General features: G+C 42.6%; 1 protein-coding gene across 1 annotated transcript; it reads left to right on the forward strand.

Annotated features, from left to right (window-relative positions):
• The first annotated feature begins 407 nt into the window (after positions 1-407).
• LOC116523377 (diacylglycerol O-acyltransferase 2-like) lies at positions 408-26,044 on the forward strand. The gene is made up of 4 exons (XM_032238476.1): positions 408-572; positions 18,712-18,831; positions 25,259-25,366; positions 25,926-26,044. The coding sequence occupies exons 1-4, from the start codon at positions 515-517 to the stop codon at positions 26,042-26,044; spliced, it is 405 nt and encodes a 134-aa protein (XP_032094367.1). The 5' UTR covers positions 408-514.
• The last annotated feature ends 1,094 nt before the right edge of the window (positions 26,045-27,138 follow it).

Consider the following 27,138-nt stretch of genomic DNA (forward strand, 5'->3'; position numbering starts at 1 on the left):
TGGAAAGCACTGTGAAGTGGTATATAAGTATAAGGGCTATTTCACTCTCTCTCTCTCTCTCCCTCCCTCCCTCCCTCCCTCCCTCCCTCTCTCTCTCTCTCTCTCTCTCACACACACACACATATGAATATGACCATATGCTTAAAAGAAGTGGAGTAGCAGAGGCTGCTATGCTATAAATACAAAAGTTCTGCGTATTTTCTTCATCTTATTAGATGCAATTTATACTATCCACATAGGGATAAGCAGCTTGAGACCTTGAAGCAAGATGGACACTAAACCAATTTAATAAATAATTATTTAACACCTGATAAGTTTATCCCTGTCCAGAAAAGCTAACTGGCTTCCATTAACCCTGGATATTTTTGTGTGTGTTTTAGGTCTATCCGTCATGCCTAATTGCATCAGTGTTCTTGTTTAAGTAAGCCCTGACTGCCGTCTGTTCTCCAATTCCATGTTGCAACTTTGCAATTGATGAATGGTTAGGTAAACCAGGCAGGTGCGATCAGGTTTAATGGACTGTGAGAATCACCTTGAGAAGCAGAAGGAAGAAGAACAGGAGCCAGACAATGGTAGGCTTAGTATCCTAGGTTTTAGAAGAGAAATAGAATAACAAGAGTTGGAAGGGACCTTGGAGGTCTTCTAGTCCAACCCCTTGCTTAGGCAGGAAACCCTACACCCCTTCACACAAATGGTTATCCAGTCTCTTCTTAAAAACTCCCAGTGTTGGAGCATTTACAACTTCTGGAGGCAAGTTGTTCCACTGATTAATTGTTCTCACTGTCAGGAAATTTCTCCTCCGTTCTAAGTTGCTTCTCTCCTTGGTTAGTTTCCACCCATTGCTTCTTGTTCTGCCCTCAGGTGCCTTGGAGAACAGTTTGACTCCCTCTTCTTGGTGGTAAAGGTCCCTTCGCACATGTGTGCTAGTAGTTCCCGACTCTAGGGGGTGCTGCTCATCTCCGTTTCAAAGCCAAAGAACCAGTGCATGACTAAATGCCAAAGGCGCACGGAACTCTGTTACCTTCCCACCAAAATTCTGGAAAAAAAACCACCTCTCTAACTAGATAGGAAAGAACATAAACATAGATCTACAATACAATACAATAGCAGAGTTGGAAGGGACCTTGGAGGTCTTCTAGTCCAACCCCCTGCCTAGGCAGGAAACTCTATACTGTTTCAGACAAATGGCTATCCAACATCTTCTTAAAAACTTCCAGAGTTGGGGCATTCACAACTTTTGGAGGCAACTTCTGTTCCACTAGTTAATTGTTCTGACTGTCAGGAAATTTCTCCTCAATTCTAAGTTGCTTCTCTCCTTGATTAGTTTCCACCCATTGCTTCTTGTTCTGCCCTCAGGTGCCTTGGAGAATAGCTTGACTCCCTCTTCTTTGGGGCAACCCCTGAGATATTGGAAGACTGCTATCATGTCTCCCCTAGTCCTTCTCTTCATTAAACTAGACATACCCAGTTCCTGCAACAGTTCTTCCTATGTTTTAGCCTCCAGTCCCCTAATCCTCTTTGTTGCTCTTCTCTGCACTCTTTCCAGAGTCTCCACATCTTTTCTACATCGTGGTGACCAAACCTGGATGCCGTATCCCAAGTTTGGCCTTACCAAGGGATTATAAAGTGGTATTAACCCTTCACGTGATCTTGATTCTCTCCCTCTGTTGATGCAGCCTAGAACTGTGTTGGCTTTTTTGGCAGCTGCTGCACACGGCTGGCTCCTATTTCAATGGTTGTCCACTAGGACTCCAAGATCCCTCTCACAGTTACTACTACTGAGCCAGGTACCACCTATACTGTACCTGCGCATTTGGTTTTTGTTGCCTAAATGTAGAACCTTTTACTCTTTTCACATTGAATTTCATTTTGTTAGCTACTGCCCAATGTTCAAGTTTGTCAAGATCCTTCTGTGTCTTTAGCCTGTCTTCTGGAGTGTTGGCTATTCCTGCCAACTTGATGTCATCTGCAAATTTGACGAGTTCCGCATTTATTCCCTCATCCAAATCATTGATGAAGATGTTGAAGAGTACTGGGCCTAAAACAAGAGCCTTGGGGTACTCCATTGCATACTTCCCTCCATGAAGATGCAGTTCCATTGAGGACTACACGTTGAGTGCGGTTGGTCAGCCAGTTACGAATCCATCTGGTGGTGATTCTGTCTAACCCACATTCTTCTCCTTTATCTAGTAGTAGGTTATGGTCTGCCTTATCAAATGCCTTACTGAAGTCCAAGTAAACTTTTGGAATTTGGAAGAGCTATTTGGCAATCATTAGTAAAACTTGAGCTTAGCCCGGGAAACAGGAAAAGGTGAGAAAGAAATGCAAGTTTTATTTACCTTAATGTGCTTTGGAATAAGAGAGAAGGAAACAAACTCAGATTTTCAAGCCTAGGTCAGTATTTCCCAACTTGGCAAATTTTAAGACATGTAGAGTTCAATTCCCAGAATTCTCCAACCAGGCCCTCCCTCCATTCTCTTTCTTTCTTTCTTTCTTTCTTTCTTTCTTTCTTTCTTTCTTTCTTTCTTTCTTTCTTTCTTTTTCTTTCTTTTTCTTTCTTTTCCTTCCTTCCCTCCCTCCGTCCTGTTCCTTCCTTTCTTCCTTTCTTCTTTCCTTCCTTCCTTTCCTCTCGCTTCCGCCATTCTCTTTCTTTCTCTCTCTCTCTTCCTTTTCCTTCCTTCCCTCCCTCCCTCCCTCCCTCCCTCCCTCCCTCCCTCCCCTTTCTTTCTTTCTTTCTTTCTTTCTTTCTCTTTCTTTTTCTTTCTTTTCCTTCCTTCCCTCCCTCTCTCCCTCCTGTTCCTTCCTTTCTTCCTTTCTTCCTTCCTTCCTTCCTTCCTTTCCTCTCGCTTCCGCCATTCTCTTTCTTTCTCTCTCTCTCTTCCTTTTCCTTCCTTCCTTCCCTCCCTCCCCTTTCTTTTCCTTCCTTCCTTTCTTTCTTTCTTTCTTTCCTTCTTTCCTTCCTTCCTTCTTCCCTCCTCCCCCCTCCTCTTTCCTTTCCTATTTTTACATTTTATTTTATTACATTCTATTTTACTTTTTGTTGGATGACAGCCACGTGTTCATCCCAAGTATGTTTAAACCCATGTTATGTAAATGATAGGCTATACACATAAAGGATAAATATATAAATTTACCTAATTTTTGTGAGTGAAGGATAGCAATTCCCCAAAGCACTAAAGCCAGTTTAAGCGACAGGCTGTCTCACGTAGGAAAGTTTTCTTAGCTTCTGTTCCCTGTTAGAAACTAAGGGCCCTGATGGATTTATCTGAAATACACATCAAGACAGTGGCATGTTGTTAAGGGTTCGTTCCACTAGATTTGGAAAAGAAAAAAATAATACTTGTGGAGCAGGTTTGCTGTAATACAGTAGCGCTGGCTAAAAATACGATTTTTATTCGCTAGAGCTTCAGGATACCTGACTCATAACACTTTAAACCTTTCCCCCCCGTGGGATGGAATATTTTGAAGATTAAGATTTAGAGGCCGACTACTGTATTTCCAAGATCTGGTAATACGATGGTCAGGATGAACGATCATAACAACAGAATAAGACTTGGAAGGGACCTTGGAGGTCTTCTAGACCAACCCCCTGCTGGGGCAGGAGACCCTATGCCAATGATGGCTAACCTGTTTGTCATCGCAGGGCATAATAGAATGTGCACGTGAACCTCCCCTGAGCATGCGTGCGTGGCCCCCACGCTTCCCCCGTGCTCCCCACATGCATGCGTGACCCACTGCACTCCCTCCGCCTCCCACGCATGCACGCGCAACCCCCACATGTGCCCCGCTCACGCATGCACGGCCCCTGTGCATGCACGCAGCCCCCCTGCACATGCACCCCTGCCTCTGCGCATGCGTGTGCATCTCCGGCATGCATCCCGTCCCCCATGGATGCGTGGCAGAGACTCAAAAACCATGGAGATGGCGAATTCTAGTTCTGCCTTAGACATGAAAGCCAACTGGGGGACTATGGGCCAATCACCAGGAGACAGTGAGTTCTAGTCCCACTTTAAGTATGAAAGCCAGATGGGTGACTTTGGGCCAATCACCAGGAGACGGTGAGTTCTAGTTCCGCCTTAGACATGAAAGCCAGCTGAATAACTTAAGGCCAATCACCAGGAGAATGTGAGTTCTAGTTCCACCTTAGGCATGAAAGCCAGCTGGGTGCCTTTGGGCCAATCACCAGGAGACGGTGAGTTCTAGTCCTGCCTTAGGCATGAAAGCCGGCTGGGTGACTTTGGGCCAATCACCAGGAGACGGTGAGTTCTAGTCCCGCCTTAGGCATGAAAGCCAGCTGGATGACTTTGGGCCAATCACCAGGGGAGGGTGAGTTCTAGTCCCAACTTAAGAATGACAGCCAGCTGGAAAAAAGGTGTGTTTGTTACCTTGAGTTATTTGGAGTATGAATAGACAATAAATAAATAAAATAAAAATTAAAAAAACCTCGTAATCTCAGGTATTTTTAAACCTTAATTCTTTATGGTTTTTGGATGCTATGAAAATACAGATCATTTTCGTAGTTGATGATTCAGGTATGAATCCGGAGAAAGGATTAATATCATCCCAGGGGTTCCATGTGAAGGAAATCCATCTTGGGTGCTGCGAAGCTGGGATGCGGTGGCTCAGTGGCTAAGACGCTGAGCTTGTCAATCCAAAAGGTCGGCCGTTTCGTGGTTCGAATCCCCAGCGCCGCATAACGGAGTGAGCTCCAGTGACTTGTCCCGGCTTCTGCCAACCTAGCAGTTCGAAAGCACGTAAAAATGCAAGTAGAAAAATAGGAACCACCTTTGGTGGGAAGGGAACAGCATTCCGTGCGCCTTCGGCGTTGAGTCATGCCGCCATGTGACCACAGAGACGTCTTCGGACAGCCCTGGCTCTTCGGCTTTGAAACGGAGATGAGCACCGCCCCCTAGAGTCGGGAACGACTAGCACAGATGTGCGAGTGGAACCTTTACCTTTAGCTCCAATAACTAATCGTGCCGAATTCAATCACAGAGACAGAGAGGAACACCCATCAGAAGAAATTGTACTTTATTTGGGATTGCTTCATTTGCCTTCACTTCCCCCCAAGGTTGCGTAGAGAGTCCAAACTTACGGCTTTGTGGCACCGGTGTGTTTTTCATGATAAATAAACACTGAGCTACCCCGATGGAGATTAGATTTCACCAGCTCCTTGGACGTTTGCCCAAGAACCAGGTGAAAAGTAAAATGAAATAAAACAGAGAGAGATTTGCAGAGTTTATATGGGCCTGTGTTAAATAAGGCATAGGGGCCAGGTAGGAAAGCAAAGACATTCCTTCTGTCTAACAGTAAGGAAATGGAGGTGACATAAAATAGAATAGAATAAAATAACAGAGTTGGAAGGGACCTTGGAGGTCTTCTAGTCCAACCCCCTGCCTAGGCAGGAAACCCTATACCATTTCAGACAAATGGCTATCCAACAACTTCTTAAAAACTTCCAGTGTTGGGGCATTCACAACTTCTGCAGGCAGGTTGTTCCACTGATTAATTGTTGTAACAGTCAGGAAATTCCTCCTTAGTTGTAGGTTGCTTCTCTCTTTGATTAGTTTCCATCCATTGCTTCTTGTCCTGCCTTCAGGTGCTTTGGAGAATAGTTTGACTCCCTCTTCTTTGGGGCAGCCCCTGAGATAATGGAACACTGCTATCATGTCTCTCCTAGTCTTTCTGGATTGCTTTCGACAAATGATTCCCTTTAGTAGGAATTGCAGTGGCAAAAAACCCCACCGATGTGGAATTAACGGGGAATCCTCAAATTACGACCACGATTTCAGGCCACTGTTAAGCGGGACACTTACAAAGTGAGTTTTTGCCCCATTGTACATTCTTCCTTGCCACGGTTGTCAAGCAAATCAATTTGCAGTTGTTAAACTAGTCACGAGGGATGCGGCGGCTGAGTGGCTAAGACGCTGAGCTTGTCGATCCGAAAGGGCAGCAGTTCAGCGGTTCGAATCCCCAGCGCCGCGTAACGGAGGGAGCTCCCGTGACTCGTCCCAGCTTCTGCCAACCTAGCCGTTCGAAAGCACGTAAAAAAAATGCAAGTAGGAAAATAGGAACCACCTTTGGTGGGAAGGGAACAGCGTTCCGTGCGCCTTCGGCGTTGAGTCGTGCCGGCCACATGACCACGGAGACGTCTTTGGACAGCGCCGGCTCTTCGGCTTTGAAACGGAGATGAGCAGTGCCCCCTAGAGTCGGGAATGATTAGAACAAATGTGCAAAGGGAACAAACATCTCTGATTTCTGTCATTGTCACGCCAGCACCATTATCCGCTATCATTCACCATCGGTCTGCTTTGCTGCCGTATCTCAGCCTCATGAAGAAAGACGCACACACACCCCGGGATTTCCAACAATTTATCTTTTGACCTTGCCAGTTTCCAAGCCAATCTTCCACGGCGCATGCATGATTCGTGCAGATCAAGAAGGCTCGGGTGATTAAACCCAACGCTGGGGAATGGCACGACTGTCTTCCCAACGAAATACACAAGGAGGAAGAGAAATTTAAAAAAAAACCCCAGGAATCTCCCTACGTAACTGAATTGCTTCAGAAGCTGCCGGAGCTGCTACTATGCAGCATTCCTTGCGCCTTGCAGGGACAACAACTCCCAGGATTCCCAGCCGTTTGGGACTTTTAGGGGTGAGGAAGATTGGCACAGGGGAATGACAACATTCTGCACTGAGCTGAGGTTTTTTTTTTTTTTTTAATCCCATTTTTATTATTGTTAGTTAATAAATCAAGGTGGTGAAGATACCTAATCTTTCCCCTATTTTCTCTACAACAACAACCCTGTGAGGTAGGTTGGGTAGAGAGAGAGGGAGAGGGAGAGAGAGAGACTGTTTCAAGGTCACCCAGCCAGTTTTCATGTTCTAAGGCAGAAGTAGAATTCACCGACTCCTGGTCGGTGATTGGTCCAAAGTCACCCCGCTGGCTTCCATGCCTTAGGCGGGACTAGAACTCCCAGTCTCCTGGTGATTGGCCCAAAGTCACCCCGTTGGCGTTCATGCCAAAGGCGGGACTAGAACTCACCATCTCCTGGTGATTCCCTCAGTTATCCATCTGACTCTCATGGCTACGATGGGACTAGAACTCACTGTCTCCTGGTGATTGGCCCAGAGTCAACCAGTTGGCTTTCATGCCTAAAGGCGGGACTAGAACTCACCGTCTCCCGGTGATTCCCTCAGTTATCCATCTGACTCTCATGGCTACGATGGGACTAGAACTCACCGTCTCCTGGTGATTGGCCCAGAGTCAACCAGTTGGCTTTCATGCCTAAAGTGGGACTAGAACTCACCGTCTCCTGGTGATTCCCTCAGTTATCCATCTGACTCTCATGGCTACGATGGGACTAGAACTCACTGTCTCCTGGTGATTGGCCCAGAGTCAACCAGTTGGCTTTCATGCCTAAAGGCAGGACTAGAACTCACCGTCTCCTGGTGATTCCTTCAGTTATCCATCTGACTCTCATGGATACGATGGGACTAGAACTCACCGTCTCCTGGTGATTCCTTCAGTTATCCATCTGACTCTCATGGATACGATGGGACTAGAACTCACCGTCTCCTGGTGATTGGCCCAGAGTCAACCAGTTGGCTTTCATGCTTAAAGTGGGACTAGAACTCACCTTCCCTGGTGATTCCCTCAGTTATCCATCTGACTCTCATGGCTACGATGGGACTAGAACTCACCGTCTCCTGGTGATTCCCTCAGTTATCCATCTGACTCTCATGGCTACGATGGGACTAGAACTCACCGTCTCCTGGTGATTGGCCCAGAGTCAACCAGTTGGCTTTCATGCCTAAAGTGGGAGTACAACACACCGTCGCCTGGTGATTGCTCCAAAGTCACCCAGCTGGCTTTCATGTCTAAGGCAGGACTTGAACTCAGCATCTCTGGGTTTCTAGATGGCAACTTAGCCACTAATACTGGCTCTAAGAAAGTTTACGGCGGTTTTAAGGCAGGGTGTGAGCATTCCTGGGCTGTGCTTGTTGATGGTGAAGGTTGCGACCGCTGACAATCCATGGCAGTCTTTCTCAGTCTTAGCACCTTTCAAACGTGGGGACTTCGACTCCCAGAATTCTCCAACCAGCACAGCTGAATTCTGGGAGTTGAAGTCCCCACGTTTGAAAGGTACCAGGATTGAGGAACACTGATCTGTGGCTTGGTGGGTTGGGAAAAACCCTCATCTTGAGACTGAAGTTTCTGAAAACTTCAATCTCCAGCAAGCTCAGTCAATACGGTGAATAGGAGGCATGCTGGGAGTTGTAGTTCAAAATCTTGTGGAGGCTTGAGGCGCCCGGTCTTGTAAGCTTTTAACCATGGGGGTCGTGGCTATATCTAAACTGAACCAGCCTCACAACTGGTTTGACTATAGAAGTAGATTTTTGGGGTGGGACTAGATGACCTCTATGCTCCCTTCTGATCCTTACGAGCCCAAGTGGCGCAGTGGTTAAATGCAGCACTGCAGGCTACTTCAGCTGAATGCAGTTCGGCGGTTCAAATCTCACCGGCTCAGGGTTGACTCAGCCTTCCATCCTTCCGAGGTGGGTCAAATGAGGACCCGGATTGTTGTTGGGGGCAATACGCTGACTCTCTGTAAACCGCTTAGAGAGGGCTGAAAGCCCTATGAAGCGGTATATAAGTCTAACTGCTATCTGCTATCTATCTATCTTACGTTGTATGTTGCTTGCCTGTTCCATGTTCCTTGACTGCTTTCACCCAGGTTGACCAAACTAGGTGGGAAAAGGACAGAATAACAAGATTGGAAGGGACCTTGGAGGTCTTCTAGTCCAGCCCCCCTGTTCAAGCAGGGAATTCTAAATGGTGGTCCAATCTCCTCTTAAAAACTTCCACCAATGGAGCATCCACAATGTCTGAAGACAACCCGTTCCATTGGTTGATGGTGTACTGTGTAGGACTGTGCAGATGCAGCAATTTTCTCCCTGATTTAAGGCCCTGTGGATTTTGGTTGATTTTTCTTAACGAACTCTGCTGATCTCCCAAATTAATGTTGGCTGAAAATCCAGCAAGGTCTGGGCCTTGTCTCAGAAACAGCAATGGCTCAAGTCCAGTAGGGGTTGAGAGGTTTCCTTCCTTCCTTCCTTCCTTCCTTCCTTCCTTCCTTCCTTCCTTCCTTCCTTCCTTCCTTCCTTCTTTCTCTTCTTTCTTTTCTTTTTTCTTTCTTTCTTTCTTTCTTTCTTTCTTTCTTTCTTTCTCTCTCTCTCTCTCTCTCTTTCTTTCTTTCCCTCTTTCTCTTTCTTTAATACAATACAATACAATAGCAGAGTTGGAAGGGACCTTGGAGGTCTTCTAGTCCAACCCCCTGCCTGGGCAGGAAACCCTATACCGTTTCAGACAAATGGCTATCCAACATCTTCTTAAAGACTTCCAGTGTTGGAGCATTCGCAACTTCTTTCTCTTTTTCTCTCTTTCTCTTTTTCTCTCTTTCTCTTTTTCTCTCTTTCTTTCTCTCCTTTCTTTCTTTTTCTCTCTCTCTTCTTTCTTTCTCTCTTTCTTTCCCTCCTTCCTTCGTCTCTTTCTTTCCTTCTCTTTCCTTCTCTCTCTCTTTTTCTCTTCTTTCCTTCCTTCCTTTCCTTCTTTCTTGCTCTTTTTCTCTTTCTTTCTCTCTCTCTTCCTTCCTTTCTGTCTGTCTGGCTGTTTCTCTTGATTCTCTTCTTTTTTACTTTCTCCTTTCTTTTTCTCTCTCTTTCTTTCTCTCCTGCCTTCCTTCCTTTCTCTCTTTCTCTATTTTTTCTTTCTCTTCTTTCTTTCTTTCTTTCTTTCTTTCTTTCTTTCTTTCTTTCTTTTTCCTCCTTCCTTCCTTCCTCCCTCCCTCCCTCCCTCCCTCCCTCCCTCCCTTCTAATAGATATTTGGGGCAGGTTGCATTGCACTTAAAATGTGATAATTGCTCGATATGCCTGGATTTCTCCAACTGAGCATCTCTTGAGGGCCACTGAGGTGAGTCCTACTGGGTTGCCAATAGCAACCTCTCTTCCTCCTTCCTCTGCACATTGGAAGGTGGCCTTGCGTAGAGTTGCAGGTTGAAATCCAGGATCTTGACATCGGTGAAGATCTACACTATGGGTAGTCCTCAACGTACGACCACAGTGAAGCCCCAGATTTACATTGCTAAGTGAAACATTTGTTAAGTGAGGTTTTGCCCCATTTTACAACCTTTCTTGCCACCGTTGTTAAGTGAATCACTGCAGTTGATAAGTTAGTGACCCCGTTGTTAACCGAATCTGATTTCCCTGTTGACTTTGCTTGTCACAAGGTCGCAAAAGGGGGCCACAGGACCTTGGAACACAACAACGGTCATAAATATGAACCAGTTGCTAAACACGGTTGTTAACGGCTTCCCCATTGACTTTGCTTTGCTTGTCAGAAAAACACAAAAGGGGATCACATCATAAATGTAAGTCAGTTGTCAAACATCCAAATGTAAATCAGGCCAACATGCAGATCCTGCAACGGTCATTAAGTGTGAAAAATCGGAAGTCGATTTTTTCCAGTACCTTTGCAAGTTCGAATGGTCACTAAATGAACTGTTGTAAGTCAAGGATGACCTGTGGTGATCACATGATCCTGGGACAGAGCAACTGTCATAAATGCATGCCAGTTGCCAAGAGCCCGAATTTTGATCACGCTACCATAGGGATGCTGCAAAGGTCGTAAGTGCGGGAACTGGTCATAAGTCACTTTTCTTTAGTGCCGTTATAACTTTGAATGCAGCAGTCAGAAAATGAAATACTTTCTATCACGTGCTTCAAGGAAAAAAGAAGCAGCAGCACATCTCTGAATTCGCTCATATTGAGGAAAAGACATGTGGTTGCGTGTCCAAAGATGCTTTGCCAAGAAGAAATCAAGGGTGTCGCAAAAACAGGCTTTTAATTTTGTGTCCTGCAGATTCATATTTCCCTGCAGGCTGGATTTGATTGAAATCAAGTGGCTTTAAATCACGATTGAAATCAAGTGGCTTTAAATCACGATTGAAATCATGATTTGAATCACAATTGAAATCAAGTTTTAAATCACGATTGAAATGGTTGATTTAAATCACGATTGAAATCACGATTTGAATCGCAATTGAAATCAAGTGGCTTTAAATCACGGTTGAATCAAGTCGCTTTAAATCATGATTGAAATGATTTGAATCACGATTGAAATCAAGTTGCTTTAAATCACGATTGAAATCATGATTTGAACCACGATTGAAATCAAGTCGCTTCAAATCACGATTGAAACCAAGCTGCTTTAAATCACAATTGAAATCAAGCCGCTTTAAAACACGATTGAAATCAAGTCGCTTTAAATAACGATTGAAATCATGATTTGAATCACGATCGAAATCAAGCCGATTTAAATCATGATTTGAATCACGGTTAAAAACGGGGACTTAAATCACGGTTGAAATGGTCACATGATCAAAATCACGGTTGAAATCAAGTTGATTGAAATCAAGTTGATTGAAGTCTCGATTTAAATCACTAGTAAAAAGGCTTGATTTAAATCATAATTTTTAAAGAGCAACTGTCATCTCCGACCTGCTGTTGACCCACTGACAGTCCCAGTGGCTTTAATGGGACAGCTGGTGATGCGGCAGAGACACAACAAGCGGAGGACATGGTGGGCAGCAGGTGAGAGGATGCCCGCTAACAGACACTGCCGTGATGGATCTGAAACGACAGGTGCTCTTTAATATTATATTTATAAGCTGCTTAGAGGTTTTCACTTTCATTTTTACTTCTTTCCCTTCCTCCCCATGCTTAGAGCCAGATGTATTTCTCTTCAAACCATCACACAGTTTGTAGTGTACCTAGATTTGCAAAACAAGGGGATCAAGGAATATTCCTGAACTTTGTTTTATGGTTTATGATTTATGAAAAGAGTAAAAGGTTCTACATTTAGGCAAGGAAAACGAAACGCACAGGTACAGTATAGGTGGTACCTTGTTCAACAGTAGTAACTGTGAGAGGGATCTTGGAGTCCTAGTGGACAACCATTTAAATAGGAGCCAGCCGTGCGCAGCAGCTGCCAAAAAAGCCAACACAGTTCTAGGCTGCATCAACAGAGGGAGAGAATCAAGATCACGTGAAGGGTTAATACCACTTTATAATGCCTTGGTAAGGCCACACTTGGAATACTGCATTCACTTCTGGTCGCCACGATGTAAAAAAGATGTGGAGACTCTGGAAAGAGTGCAGAGAAGAGCAACGAAGATGTTTATGGGACTGGAGATTAAAACATATGAAGAACGGTTGCAGGAACTGGGTATGTCTAGTTTAATGAAAAGAAGGACTAGGGGAGACATGATAGCAGCCTTCCAATATCTCAGGGATTGCCCCAAAGAAGAGGGAGTCAAACTATTCTCCAAGGGACCTGAGGGCAGGACAAGAAACAATGGGTGGAAATTAATCCAGGAGAGAAGCAACTTAGAACTGCCTCCAGAAGTTGTGAATGCCCCAACACTGGAAGTGTTTAAGAAGATGTTGGATAGCCATTTGTCTGGAATGGTATAGGGTTTCCTGCCTAGGCAGGGGGTTGGACTAGAAGACCTCCAAAGTCCCTTCCAACTCTGCTATTGTATTGTATTTATTTCAAGAAGAGACTGGACTTCCATCTGTCAGAAATGGTGTAGGGTCTCCTGCTTGGGCTGGGGGTTGGACTAGATGACCTACAAGGTCCCTTCCAACTCCGTACATCTGTATCTGCACTTCATGGTTACCGTGAAATTGTGTGAGCGCATCAATGCAGTGCATGTCATCTCAGTTTGTAGTGCTTGGATTCATTGAATGAGTTGACCAAATATGCAATTATTGCAGAATGCACAGCCTCATGCTATATTTCTAAGCTCCATTTCATGCTGAATAAACTGAATTATGAATGCATCTCAAATAGAAAACGATCTTCAGAAAGTTTTTTTAATTCCAAAAGCATTTTATTAAAATAAATTTTAAGTTTTTAAAAAATCTGATATATATGTATATGTGTGTGTGTGTGTGTGTGTGTGTGTGTGTATGTATATATATATATGTATGTATGTATGTATGTATGTATGTATGTATGTTATATTTGTGCTGATAAATAAATAAAGGGAGACTAGTATAGATCTATTTCAAGCTATTTAGCTCTCATCAGCTAGCCATACCCTTACTGGGAATCGAGCCTGTGCTGTATTGCCTCTTAGGCAGATGTGTTAACCACTGAGCTACAGAGCTCAACTCCTTATCAGCCAAGCCAGGGTGAAAGGTATATATTTAAAGTCACAATCCCCAGTATGCCCAAATATGGGAGGAAGATCACTACTTCCATTCTCTGTCCTTCGGCTCGTCACAAGAGACCATCCAGACAGAAACCCAATATTTTTTACTGTTGCCTTTTTGTTACATTTGTTTAAAATATAAAACATATTTTTATTTCATTTTCATTTTCATTTTATACAATCACTTATATACTGTGCATAAAAAAAAGAAAAAAGGAAGAAAAAAAAACCCAACATAACACTTCATTCCCCCATACACCCTCTCTTCTCCCCCTCCAACTTTCCTTTCACCCCTCCAGCATTCCCCTCTTCTACTTCCCTACCCCCTCAGACGTCTCCCCCTCCCTCCATTTCACCCTCCTTACATTCCCTCTCACTCCCTCTTTACTTCTCCCTTCTCTTTCCCTCTTCTCCTCACTTTGGTGTATCCATACAATTCAATTTGTTTTTTACAATAAAAGTAGAAAAAGAAAAAAAAAAAAAAAAAAAAAAAAAGAAAAACGAGCCACAGTACACAAGTGAATTCTTATTGTTCTAAGGATTGAAACTGTAATTCCACCCTCCCCCCTCCCCCCTATAATCCCCCCTCCCCAACCCCCTTACGGCTTCGCAGGTCCCATACCCGGCATAATTCTTTAACAAGCATTTGAGTATAATAAGGCCAGCTAACTTTAAAATTAAAAAATAAGATAAAAGTAAAGCCAAAAAGAAAAAGGAAAAATAGTAGAAAATAAGAAATAAACAAAAAAAAAACACCCACACTCACACACAAAAAGAAGAAAGAAACAAAAAGGGTCAATAAACCCACTACGTTAACACAGCTTCCCATTATCTGTAAATCTTAAACAATGTGACTCATTCCAAATTTCGATTATTTTGCTACTTGCAGGGTTTCAAACTGTATTAGAGCCAGGTAAGTTGATCAATTAGAATTCCCCAACTAAAAGTCTCCTTGCTTTGTCTATCTATTCAGACCTTTAATTTATCTCTTTTTTATCCAAATATCCAAACCTTTCTATAACACCATTAAACTCAAATACTTCTTTCATTTTTCATTTCCAACACCTCCCTTTCTATCCTTACCCACCTCCACATGTAAATTTTTTACCTTCCACCCTGCCTTTATCCATATCCACATATATATTTTATCCACATTCATTGCTCCTCCCATGTTTACTCCACTTTCCTGAAGATTCTCCGACCAATCTTTCTTAACCTTATATTGATATAGCAACTCAAACAAACATCAGCTTGCGTTCTAGCCCCAGGTAATCTAATTAAACTTTCGCTGCCCTTCCCTCTCCCACGCACCTCCCAACTCCGTTCGTCCCAAACCGCAACTCAAAAAGATCACAATTTCCGCTCTCCTCGCCTAAGAAAATAGTTCATGCACAATTTGAGTTAGAGTTCAGACAAAACTTCTGTACAATATGTGTCCACAATCAGCAACGCTTCTTTCAGTCTCCATGTCTCATCATCGATATGCCACTTTTCCATTTTATCCCAGACGGAAATCATAAAACTTTACAAACATCGCTTAGTCTTTATTCCTTAGTCTTCTGCCCTTCCGGAAGAGAAAAACAACACCCTCCGCCTTGTAGCCACGTGTCTCGCTGTTTGTCTTCTCCTTCTCCTTGTCTCTCCCCAGATCCGGATGAATCAGGAAGTCCCGCCTTCAGGGTCTCGTAGTAAAATTTTCGGGCTTCACAAACGGAGTTAATGCGGTGTTTTTGGTTGCCAAATGTAACTGTAATACCAGCTGGGACTTCCCATTTGTATGAAATCTGAGAGTTTCTGAGTTCTTCGGTTAAGAAAGCGTACTGTCTTCTTGTTCTTAATATTTGAAATGGTATCTCTTTAAAAACAATCAAGTCTTCCCCATCAATTCTCAACCTCTTTCCGTAGAGCCTCTGTATTATCTCATTTCTAGATTCCCTTGTAGTAAAGTATATTATTATGTCCCTCGGAAGCTGTCGCTGTTTTGCTACCCAGGAATTCTGGCGGTAAATTCTTTGAATCTGCCAATCAAAGTTAAGTCCCGGACTTCCCACCAAGCGACTGAAAGCCTCAAAGAATGTCTGTTTCAAATTCTCCTGTTGGTTTTCACGCAGTCCTCTAACTCGTATCGCAAAGGCAGTCTTGTTATAATTTATCATGACAAGTTCTTTTTGGGCAGATTCAATTTCCTGTTCTAACGTTTGAATTTTTGATATCAGATTAAGGTTAGTTTCTTCCAAAAGTTCCAATTTGTCCTCTGTTTCAGCAATATAATCTGTCATGACTGTCATTACACCGATCATATCCTGCTTTGCCTGAGCAATTTTAGCATCAAATTGATCACATAAATCCGATATCAGTTGATTAATCTCCTGTCTGAAATCATTAAGCGTTTTGAGAAGGAATTCTTGTGTTAGCAAATCTCCCGTGGAGGGTGTAGGAGACAAGGGTAGCGCCTTCATAGCAGTTTTTGGAGATATGTTATTAAGGAAGCGCTTCTGTTTAGATTTGGGAGCCATTCCAGAATAAAAATAAAAGACAAGCAATCAAGCGAGCCAAAAATCAAAGTCTGTGCTCCCCTCAGTTAATCTTTTAGCAATTAGTACGGAGAAGCCTTCAGGAGGGTAGGGTCAACTAGCTCCGTCAGATCAAACACAAAAGCTACGAGATCGCCATCTTGTGACGCAGCTAAAAAAGAAAGGGAGCCTTTTGCGAAATTGAAGCTGGTATTTTAAATAGTAATAGAAGAAATTCCTCGGGAATGGTCCCCGCCCGGATTGGCTTTTAAATAGCTTAGCTTTGTCCTGGGGGGGAGGCAATCTGCCTAGGCTGCAAAAAAGGCAGCGCGGAAAACTGGCCGGAGTAAAGGCTCAGCTAATGTTGAATCTCTTCTCCATTCACAGCAAAAAAAAAGCTATGAATTACAAAGAGATCCTAACGACTGACCTCCTCCCTGCCCCTTTCTGCCAGAAAGGGGAGATATCTATAGATCTTATAAGATATACGAACCAGAGTCCTGGCAGGAGCTTTTTTTTGGCTCCCGACGGCGGCAGCTCCTCCCCTCGAAGCCCCCCTTTTTGTTACATTTGTTATATTTGTGCTGATAAATAAATAAAGGGAGACTAGTATAGATCTATTTCAAGCTATTTAGCTCTCATCAGCTAGCCATACCCTTACTGGGAATCGAGCCTATATATATATATATATATATATATATATATATATATATATATATATATATATATATATATATATATATATATATATATATATATATATATATATATATATATATCTTGATTTTTATCCACCCTGCTTCCCTGACCTAAGTCCCAATCATTAGGAAATGCTTATGTGCTGAGCCAAAAAGCAAGATATGCCCTTCGGTTTGTTTGACGTTTCCGGATTGGTCAATGGATAACTTTTGGAGATTTGCAGAGGTGAAAAATCTACTTGCAAACAAGCTTTTTTAAAATTCATGGTCCATTTATGAGCAGGACAAATTGACCTCCTTTTCCTCTAAGGAAACCGTGTCAACAGTTGGATCTTCTATTAATCTACTTCCTCTATTCTTTACCTGCTTCTGGCCTGTTAAATTAACCTCACCTGAAGCCTTTTTCTCATTTACACCTGAGCGTGGCTGAAAAGGGTGTCCATTTTCGCTCTACTCTGCTTTTAACACTGCTATGTACAGAATACAGAGTTGGAAGGGACCTTGGAGGTCCTCTAGTCCAACCCCCTGCCTAAGCAAGAAACCTTATACAGGTAGTCCTCAACTTACAACAGTTCATTTAGGGACTATTCAAAGTTACAATGGCACTGAAAAAAATGACATGACCATTTTTCATACTTACAACCGTTGTACCATCCCTGTGGTCATGTGATTTATATTCGGATGTGGGTCAGTTGACTCATACTTACAACAGTTGCAGTGTCCCGGGGTCACATGATTCCCCAATTTTCAAACAAAGTCAATAAGACAATCAGAGTCACTTAACAACCGTGTTACTAACTTAACAACTGCAGTGATTCACTTTAGCAAATGTGGCAAGAAAGGTCGTAAAATGGGGCAGAACTCAACCAATTTCTCCCTTAACAGCATAACTTTTGGGCTCAATTGTCATAAGTCGAGGGCTACCTGTACCATTTCAGACAAATGGTTGTCTAATCTCTTCTTAAAGACCGCCCCCCATAACTTCTGAAGGCAAGTTGTACCACTGATTGATTGTTCTCCCTGTCAGGAAACCTTAATTCTAGATTGCTTCTCTGTGACAAATTCTGGTTATATATAGCAACACAGGTCAAACGAAGAGTACAGTCACCATGTGCTTTACTGCTTACTTGTTAAATTGTAACAGGACACTCTACTTAGGGCAAAAGAACATAGAGTTATCCAAACTTGTAAACACTGCCATTTACTGGCTGAGTACTTCTGTAGTTGTTGCATAAAGTTGCTTTCCAACAATGAATTCCAACACTCCCCTTGATTAGTTTCCATCAACCTAGAACTAAGAAGAAATTTAATCATATGTCTAGTGACAGTTGCCAAGCATCTGAATTTTGATCATGCGACCATGGGGATGGTGCAACGGTCATAAATGTGAAAAATGGTCATCGGTCACTTTTTTAGTGTCATTGTAACTTTGAACGGTCACTAAATGAACTATTGTAAGTCGAGGACTCCCACTGTAATGACTTACAGTGGGAATTCTGCTCCCAGTTGTGGTTGTAAGTTGACAAACATTGTATGTGGCTGCAGAGTAAGCATTGCTTTGGACCAACTGCTCTTAACTTGAACCACACAGATTGAGGTGAATATGTCGTTCTTCATTGTTTAGTCTTAATTGTTCTTAATTGTTAAGTTGTGTCCAACTCTTTGTGACCCCCATGGACCACAATACGCCAGCCTTTGCTCTCCATTGTCTCCCCAAATTTGCCCAATTCATGTTTGTTGCGTCAATGATGACCCTATCGAACCATTTCTTCCTCTACCATCCCCTTCTTCTCTCGCCGTCCATCTTTCCCAACATCGGGGTTTTCTTCAAGGAGTCCTTTCTTCTCATTTGGCGGCCAAAATATTTGAGCTTCAGGTTCAGGATCTGTCTTTCCAAAGGACAATCAGAGTTGATTGCCTTTCGGATCGACTGATTGGATCCCCTTGCAGTCTAAAAGAGATTCTCAAGAGTCTTCCCCAGTGCAACAATTCAAAAGCGTCAATTCTTCATCGCTCAACCATCCTTCTGGTCCGACTCTCACGGTCATACACACTGGTGATGGTCAGTAGGGAATTAATAGCTAATGGTTAATAGGGAATTAATCGATTAGTTACGGTAATAAGGAATGTGGAGAATCACATTCAAAGTCTCTGGAAGGGATCGGTGGGGAAGCCTTTGGAAATCGCTCAATGGATCGAATTCTCTTCTTTTCTCTTTTCAGGGACCGGTTCCAGCATCTTGTCAACCCTTCAGGATCTGTCTTGGCTGTCCAAGTCAAAAGTGGAGAAGCAACTGCAGGTCATTTCAGTGCTACAATGGGTGGTCTCATTCCTTATGATGGGTAAGGAGACCTTTTTGTCTCAAACGTTCAAGACTTTTGGGGTGGTGCTCTTGGGAGATAGGGATGCATGGATCACGGAAGGTGCCTTCAAGAGAGACAAATAAGGAATGGAATGGAAAACAGAATAGAATAGGAACAGAACAGAACATAGGATAGTGTAGGATAGAACAGTTGAGCTTTCGGTTTCTGGAGTGCGCATGGGCACCGGTCACCTGCTCTTCCAGTTTCCAGCGCTCCCACATGTGCGCACCAGGGAGCTGTTGTTCTGCCAGAACACGAAAGAGCCAACAGGCGATGACTGGCGTGCCCAGAGAGATGGCTCTGTGTACCACTTCCAGCACGCGTGCCATAGATTCGCCATCACAGGTATAAGGTCTAGTCTAGTCTAGTCTAATCTACTATTTTATTTTATTCTATTCTATTTTTATTCTTTCTATTTTATTCTATTTTCTATTCTATATTCTGTTCTATTCTATTCTTTTTTCTATTCTATTCTCTGTTCTATTCTATTCTGCTATTCTACATGCTATTCTACATGCTATTCTATTCTATTTTGTTCTGTTCTATTCTCTTTTCAATTCTATTCTCTGTTCTATTCTATTCTTCTATTCTACATGCTATTCTATTCCTGTTCTGTTCTGTTCTGTTCTGTTCTATTCTATTCTCTGTTCTATTCTATTCTTCTATTCTACATGCTATTCTATTCCTGTTCTGTTCTGTTCTATTCTATTCTCTTTTCTATTCTATTCTATTCTCTGTTCTATTCTATTCTTCTATTCTACATGCTATTCTATTCCTGTTCTGTTCTGTTCTATTCTATTCTCTGTTCTGTTCTATTCTATTCTATTCTATTCTATTCTATTAATATTATATTCTACATGCTATTCTACTCTATTCTATTCTATTCTCTTCTCTATTCTATTCTATTCTTCTATTCTACATGCTATTCTACATGCTATTCTGTTCTATTCTATTCTATTCTATTCCATTCCATTCCATTCTCTATTCTATTCTATTCTATTCTATTCTATTCTATTCTATTCTATTCTATTCTATTCTATTCTAATGGAGATTAAAACATATAAAGAACAGTTGCAGGATTTTGGACTGGCCAGTCTAGAAAAAAGAAAGAAGGGGGGGATATGATAGCAGCATTCCAGTATTTGAGAGATTGTCACAAACAAGGGGAGGGGGGTGTCAACTTATTTTCCAAAGCACCAGAGTGCAGAACAAGATGGAAATGGAAATTAATCAAGGAGAGAAGCAACCTAGAACTGAGGAGAAACTTCCTAACAGCGAGGACAATTATCCAGTGGAACAGAAGTTGCCTCCAGAAGTTGTGAGTGCTGGAGGATTTTAAGAAGAGACTGCACACTCGCTTGACTGAAATGGTGTAAGGTCTCCTGCTTGAGCAGGGGGCTGGACTAGAAGACCTCCAAGGCCCCTTCCAGCTCTATTCTGATTGATTGAACCCCCGGAATTCTAATTCCTTCCTTTCCTAATTTCAGATTCCTTTTGTCTTTATCCAGATTCCTGGATAATGTCCCAAAATTTACAGGGCCAAAGTGGGGTTAGGATCCCATCCCGAGCCAGAGGATCTGGACACCAGTCCCAAGGTTTATCTACCCCGTGATCCAAAATACGAGTGTGACTTGTGACTTTTCAAGGCCCTTTTGGGGGCGTGCGGGGGGCAGGGTCCCACCCCTGCTTGGGACAAATGGATTTTCGGCACGCCTCTAATCTTGTTTGCGGAAAAGCTGGCTTGATGCCCGTTCTGGTGTTTTTCACCTCCACGGAGAGCAAAAATCTCCGTTTTTGGCACTTTTCCTTTTGAAAGGATCAAGGATAACTTTACCGGTAGTCCTTAACCTAGGACCATCCGTCTGATCTCGATTCAAATTTACGACGGCTTTGAAACTTGCCTGCATGACTGCTGCGCAACCACTCTGGTCCCGCGACTGTAATTTTGGGTAATTTTGACAAGGGGCGTCGGCTCGCAATGTACTGAGGTCACGTGATTTGGGAGCGGTTTCCGGCAAAAAAGACATCCATTTGGAGATTCTGGATTGGTTTAACGACCAGGTGATACGCTTTATGACCGACATTAAAAAAATCGGCATATCAGGTCCGGTCACATGATAACTTAACTTATGACCTCGGTGATTTAACGCTGGAAATTCCACTCTCACTTCTCGTTGTAAGTCGAGGACTACAATTGAGGCTGGAATTAGTCCTTGACTTAACAGCTTTTCATTTAGTGACCGTTTGAAGTTACCATGGCATTTGGAAAAGTGACTTGCGACCATTTTTCATACTTACGACTGTTGCAGACCCGTGGCGGCATGATCGAATTCGGACGCTTGGCAACTGAGTCTCATTTATGACGGTTGCAATGTCCCGGGGTCATGTGATCTTCTTTTGCGACCTCCTGACGAGCCAAGTCAAGGGGAAGCCCGATTCACTTAACAACCGTGTTGCTAGCTTATCCACCGCAGTGATTCACTTAACAACCGTGGCAAGAAAGGTCGTAAAATGGGGCAAAACTCACGTAACAAAGTTGTTGCTTAACAACAGGAATGCTGGGCTCAGTTGTGGCCGTAAGCGGAAGGCTACATTTAGATAAATATTCCAGATGTGATTTATTTACATGCTCCACTTTGTGAATTTCACCTGGTCTGTGAGTAAGGGGAAGGTCTAGATTGCTGGGCCAAGACACCCTCCTCCCATTCCTCGCTCACATCTGAAAATATTGCTTGATATCCTGTTTCCCCGAAAATATGACCTCCCTGGATAATAAGCCCAATCGGGCTTTTGAGCGCATGTGCTAAAATAAGCCCTCCCCAAAATATTTAAACGCATGAGCAGACGGCCCCCATCATTTCCTGGGGGGGAGGGGGGAACATGTCCCACGCACTCTACATGCACTTACTATCCACGCGGGACGGCCTCGCAGAGGCTGCTCCCGCAAACCGTAGCTCTCGCGCCACTTCTCTTAGTGGCGGCCGCAAAAACAGCGGCGCTCGGTCTGGCAAGAGTGTGCCAGAAACAGAGACAGCACTTCCGGCCCTCTCTGGATCAGCTGATCCGCGGGCCGAGGTTAAGGCGCCTCCTTCACCTCCAACATAATAAGACCTCCCTGAAAATAAGGCCCAGCGCTTGTTTCGGGGGCCAAATGAAAATAAGACCCCATCTTATTTTCAGAGAAACACGGTCGTGAGTCACCTTCCCTTGTATGGTTTTTTTTAAAAAAACAAGGTGCCTTGCAGGGGTTCTGTGCTATAATTCCCAGCTCGTATGATCTTTGCCTGGAGGATTCTGGGAGTTGAAGTGCACCAACATTTGGGGGAGGAGGGGGGTGTATTTGTTAATTCTTCTGGTCCTCTCTGGATTTTGGCAAGTTTAAACTGCCCTATCCTTGGTAAATGACCCAGAACATGCTTCTCTTTATTTCTCTTTATTTAGGCAACTCACAACCCTTGGCAGAGAAGATTGTTAAATAAATAATGCAACATTTATCAAACCATGGAAGGCAACCATATTGTCAGAACATGGCGTGACCCAAAAGATCAGAATAAGAGGGTTTGCAAGGGACCTTGGAGGTCTTCTAGTCCAGCCACCTGCTCAAGCAGGAGACCTTATACCATTTATACAATAATACAGTAGCAGAGTTGGAAGGGACCTCGGAGGTCTTCTAGTCCAACCCCCTTTCAGAAAAGTGACTGTGCAGTCTCTTCTTAAAAACCTCCAGTGATGGAGCACCAACAATTTCTGGAGGCAAGCAGTCCCACTGGTTAATTGTCCTCACTGTTAGGAAGTTTCTCCTCAGTTCTAGGTTACTTCTCTCCTTGATTAGTTTCCATCCATTGTTTCTTGTCCTGCCCTCTGGTGCTTTGGAGAATAGCTTGACCCCCCTCCCCCCCCTTCTTGTTTGTGGCAATCTCTCAAGTACTGGAATGCTGCTAGCATATCCCCCCATTTTTTTTCTTTTTTCTAGACTAGCCAGATCAAAATCCTGCAGCTGTTCTTTATATGTTTTAATCTCCATTAGAATAGAATAAAATATCATGCATACTAGAATAATAGACTAGAATAATAGAATAGAATAGCATGTAGAAGAGAAATAGAAATAGAATAGAATAGCATGTAGAATAGAAGAATAGAATAGAACAGAATAGAATATAGAATAAAAAATAGAATAAAATAGAAAATAGAATTAAAAATAGAATAGAATAAAACAGTAGACTAGACTAATAATTAGAATATCATATAGCATGTCATATATACTAGAATAGTAGAATAGAATAATAGAATAGAATAGAATAGAATAGCATGTAGAATAGAATAATAGAATGTAGATACAATAGAATAATAGAATACAATACAATACAATAATAGAATAGCTTGTAGAATAGAATAGGAATAGAATAGAATAGCATATAGAATAGAACAGAATTCAGAATAGAAGAACAGAATAGAAAAATAGAATAAAATATTTATTTCTATTTTTATTTCTATTGATTAAATTTATAGGCTGCCCAATCCCGAAGGACTCCGGGTGGCTTACAGAAAATAAAATTTTAAGAGAAAAGTTAAAAAACAAATAGAATAATAGAATAGCATGTAGAGTAGAATAGCATATAGAATAGAATGTAGAATGGAATAGAATAGAATAGAATAGAATAGCATGTAGAATAGAATATTAGAATGTAGAATACAATACAATAGAATAATAGAATACAATACAATAATAGAATAGCTTGTAGAATAGAATAGGAATAGAATAGAATAGCATATAGAATAGAATTCAGAATAGAACAGAATTCAGAATAGAAGAGAAGAGAACAGAAAAACAGAATAAAATAGAATAATAGAATAGCATGTAGAATAGAATATTAGAATGTAGAATACAATGCAATAGAATAGAATACAATAATAGAATAGCTTGTAGAATAGAATAGGAATAGAATACAATAGCATAGAATAGAATAGAATTCAGAATAGAATTCAGAATAGAATTCAGAATACAAGAGAACAGAACAGAACAAAAATAGAATAAAATAGAATAATAGAATAGCATGTAGAGTAGAATAGCATATAGAATAGAATGTAGAATAGAATAGCATGTAGAATAGAATAATAGAATGTAGAATACAATACAATAGAATAGAGTATAATAATAGAATAGCTTGTAGAATAGAATAGGAATAGAATACCATAGCATATAGAATAGAATTCAGAATAGAATTCAGAATAGAAGAGAACAGAACAGAAAAATAGAATAAAATAGGATATTAGAATAGCATGTAGAGTAGAATAAATAGAATTTTGAAGGCATCTTGGAGAACATCTCCAGGCCTTTAACCAACTTAGTTGCTCTTCTCTGCACTTTTTCCAACGTCTCAAGACCTTCAACAAAACTGGCCCCAGGTCACTTTTGACAGTGCCCTTGTAATATCAAACGGCCACTAAACCGAAGTTTGTAAGTCAAGGACAACCTGTGTTCAAAATTCCCCACCCCCTTTGGCCAAACTGGCATTCCTGTCCCTGCCCTTCTTCACCCAGCGCCAGCCTCACCATCTCTGGGCAAGTAAACATGTTTATTGCTCCAAGGGTTATTTTTTTCTTCTTCCGTCTCTCAGGGGACAAAGTGCAATTAAATTGCAGAGGAATTTTAAGGAATTTCCTCCCCTTTGCAGCTCAGGTAGCGTTTTAATGACCGGCTCTTGAACGGCTTCACATTTCCCCCCAGGTGGGAGGCTCCCGGCTTGCTAATGGGAGCTTGGGATCATTATCCTTGCCCTCAGCTGCGCGTGGCACATTTATTGTTCCTTTAGGGCAGGGTTCAGCCCGGAGGATTGATTCATTAACATACAGTCCTCGACTTATGACCACAACGGAACCCGACATTTCTGTTGCGAAGCGAGACGTGTGCTCCATTGAGCGACCTTTCTTGCCACGTTTGTTAAGGGAATTGCCGCAGTTGTCGACTTGGTAACACAGTCGTTAAGCGAATCTGGGCTCCCCCTATTGGCGTGTCAGAAGGCCGCCGGAAGGGATCGCGTGACTCCAGGACACTGCGGCCGCCGTAAAGATGAGACAGTTGCCAAGCATCTGAATTTTGATCATGTGACCGCTGGGATGCTGTAATGTTTGAAAAACCGGGCATAAGTCGCTTGTTTTCACTGCTGTTGTTGTAACTTCGAATGGTCACTGAATGAACTGTTGTAAGTTGAGGACCACCTCTGTCAGCAATTTTCTAAGGTGGGATTAGAACTCGCCACAACTTTGGGTTTGTGGAAGCTTAGCTTTGGAAGGCAGAAACTGCATCCTAAGAGAAAGACATTCCATTTTCCTTTGGGGAAATCCTTGAAATATGAAATAATTTCCAACGTGGATTAATTTTCTCTTATCTTCTCTTTCCTTCCAGGTATTATATGCACCATTTTCCTCATATATATGCTCTGCACAGACTGTTGGATTATAGCAGTTCTGTACTTAGTGTGGTACGCCTTCGACTGGAACACTCCTAGTAAGGGTAAGTGTCAGGCCTGCCCCAATCCGGTCCCTTAGCAAAGAAAGACCCTCGACTCCCATGCCGTTAAAAGCAAATCCATCAGGCGCTTCCCCGTTGGTCCACTGGAGGGCGAACGTCACGGCTGGCTTTCCAGAGGAAGCTGCGAAGGAGCTGACATCACAAACAATTGCTGCTCTAGGACGCCGCACTCACTCTCCTTAACAGACCAGGCTCTCCTTTCCCCCTCCCATGACATCACAAACAATTGCCGCTGTAGAATACCACACTCGCTCTCCTTAACGGCCCAGGCGGTCCAGAGTTATGCTGGAACACACACATGCACATACATACCCCCCCACCCGGAATGTCTTACCCCCTCTGTATTTGTTTCCAGACTCATCCTTGTACTAAGTTTGGTTGAAATGCTCCAGAGATATGCTGGAACATACATACGTATTAATAATATAATATATGAAGATTTGAGCATTACGGTTAACTAAATTAGCTTCGCCAAAATGACATTTGGCTGCAACTTCCTTGTTTATATCTTCTCTCAATCTCTTCTTATTTTTTTTCAAAGCTGGAAGGAGATCACAATGGATTAGGAACTGGGCCATCTGGAGATACTTTCGGGATTACTTTCCAATCCGAGTGAGTTGTTGGGATGTCTTATCGGAGATTATTTCAATGAAGTGTTAAAACGCTTGGGGTTTTTAATTTATTTATTTTTTAACATTTATTTGTGGAATTTCCTGGCCGCCCGTCTTATCCCAGGGTAGCTTTGGGCAGCTTACACTCTTAAGCTTACAAACTTTACACTCTTATAGCTTTTTCACTTTTTCATCCCAACCCTGAGAAGCTCTTTACAGCCCATTCCTTTACATATGACAAATATTTGGAGTGATATCGTGCTGAAAACCCATAGGCACTGTATTTGATTGACGTCTAATGCTGGAGTTGTATCTGATGTGTAACTTCTTGCAAGTAGTATAAGGGGAAATAAAATCCCTCTCACAGTTACTCCTATTGACCCAAGTACCGCCTATTCTGTATCTGTATATCATTTTTTTTCTTGCCTAAGTGTAAAAAATGTACTTTTCTCACCACTGAATTGCATTTTAGAATAGAGTAGAATAAACAGAGTTGGAAGGGACCTTGGAGGTCTTCTAGTCCAACCCCCTGCTTAGGCAGGAAACCCTACACCACGTCGGGGAACAGTGCAGGAACTGGGTATGTCTAGTTTAAGGAAAAGAAGGACTCGGGGTGACTTGATAGCAGTCTTCCAATATCTCAGGGACTGCTCCAAAGAAGAGGGGGTCAAGCTGTTCTCCAACGCATTTGAAGACAGGACAAGAAGCAATGGATGGAAACTAATCAAGGGGAGAAGCAACCTAGAACTAAGTAGAAATTTCCTGACCGTGAGAATCAGTGGAACTACTTACAATACAATACAATACAATACAGTAGCAGAGTTGGAAGGGACCTTGGAGGTCTTCTAGTCCAACCCCCTGCCTAGGCAGGAAACCCTATACCGTTCCAGACAAACATCTTCTTAAAGACTTCCAGTATTGGGGCATTCACAACTTCTGGAGGCAACTTCTGTTCCACTGATTAATTGTTCTCACTGTCAGGAAATTTCTCCTCAGTTCTAAGTTGCTTCTCTCCTTGATTAGTTTCCACCCATTGCTTCTTGTTCTGCCCTCAGGTACCTTGGAGAATGCCATGGTAACTTGGAGACTCCCTCTTCTTTGTGGCAACCCTTGAGATATTGGAAGACAGCTATCATGTCTCCC

This window comes from Thamnophis elegans, unplaced genomic scaffold (assembly GCF_009769535.1).
Source record: "Thamnophis elegans isolate rThaEle1 unplaced genomic scaffold, rThaEle1.pri scaffold_228_arrow_ctg1, whole genome shotgun sequence".
In the NCBI taxonomy this organism is placed as follows: domain Eukaryota; kingdom Metazoa; phylum Chordata; class Lepidosauria; order Squamata; family Colubridae; genus Thamnophis; species Thamnophis elegans.

What these genes read in the sequence shown, in the direction of transcription:
- LOC116523377 (XM_032238476.1), top strand. Translation starts at nt 515, where the DNA reads ATGGACTGTGAGAATCACCTTGAGAAGCAGAAGGAAGAAGAACAGGAG. An exon ending in GGTCTCATTCCTTATGATGG is followed by an intron (nt 18,832 to 25,258) that starts GTAAGGAGACCT and finishes CTTTCCTTCCAG; the next exon opens with GTATTATATGCACCATTTTC. An exon ending in CTGGAACACTCCTAGTAAGG is followed by an intron (nt 25,367 to 25,925) that starts GTAAGTGTCAGG and finishes TTTTTTTCAAAG; the next exon opens with CTGGAAGGAGATCACAATGG.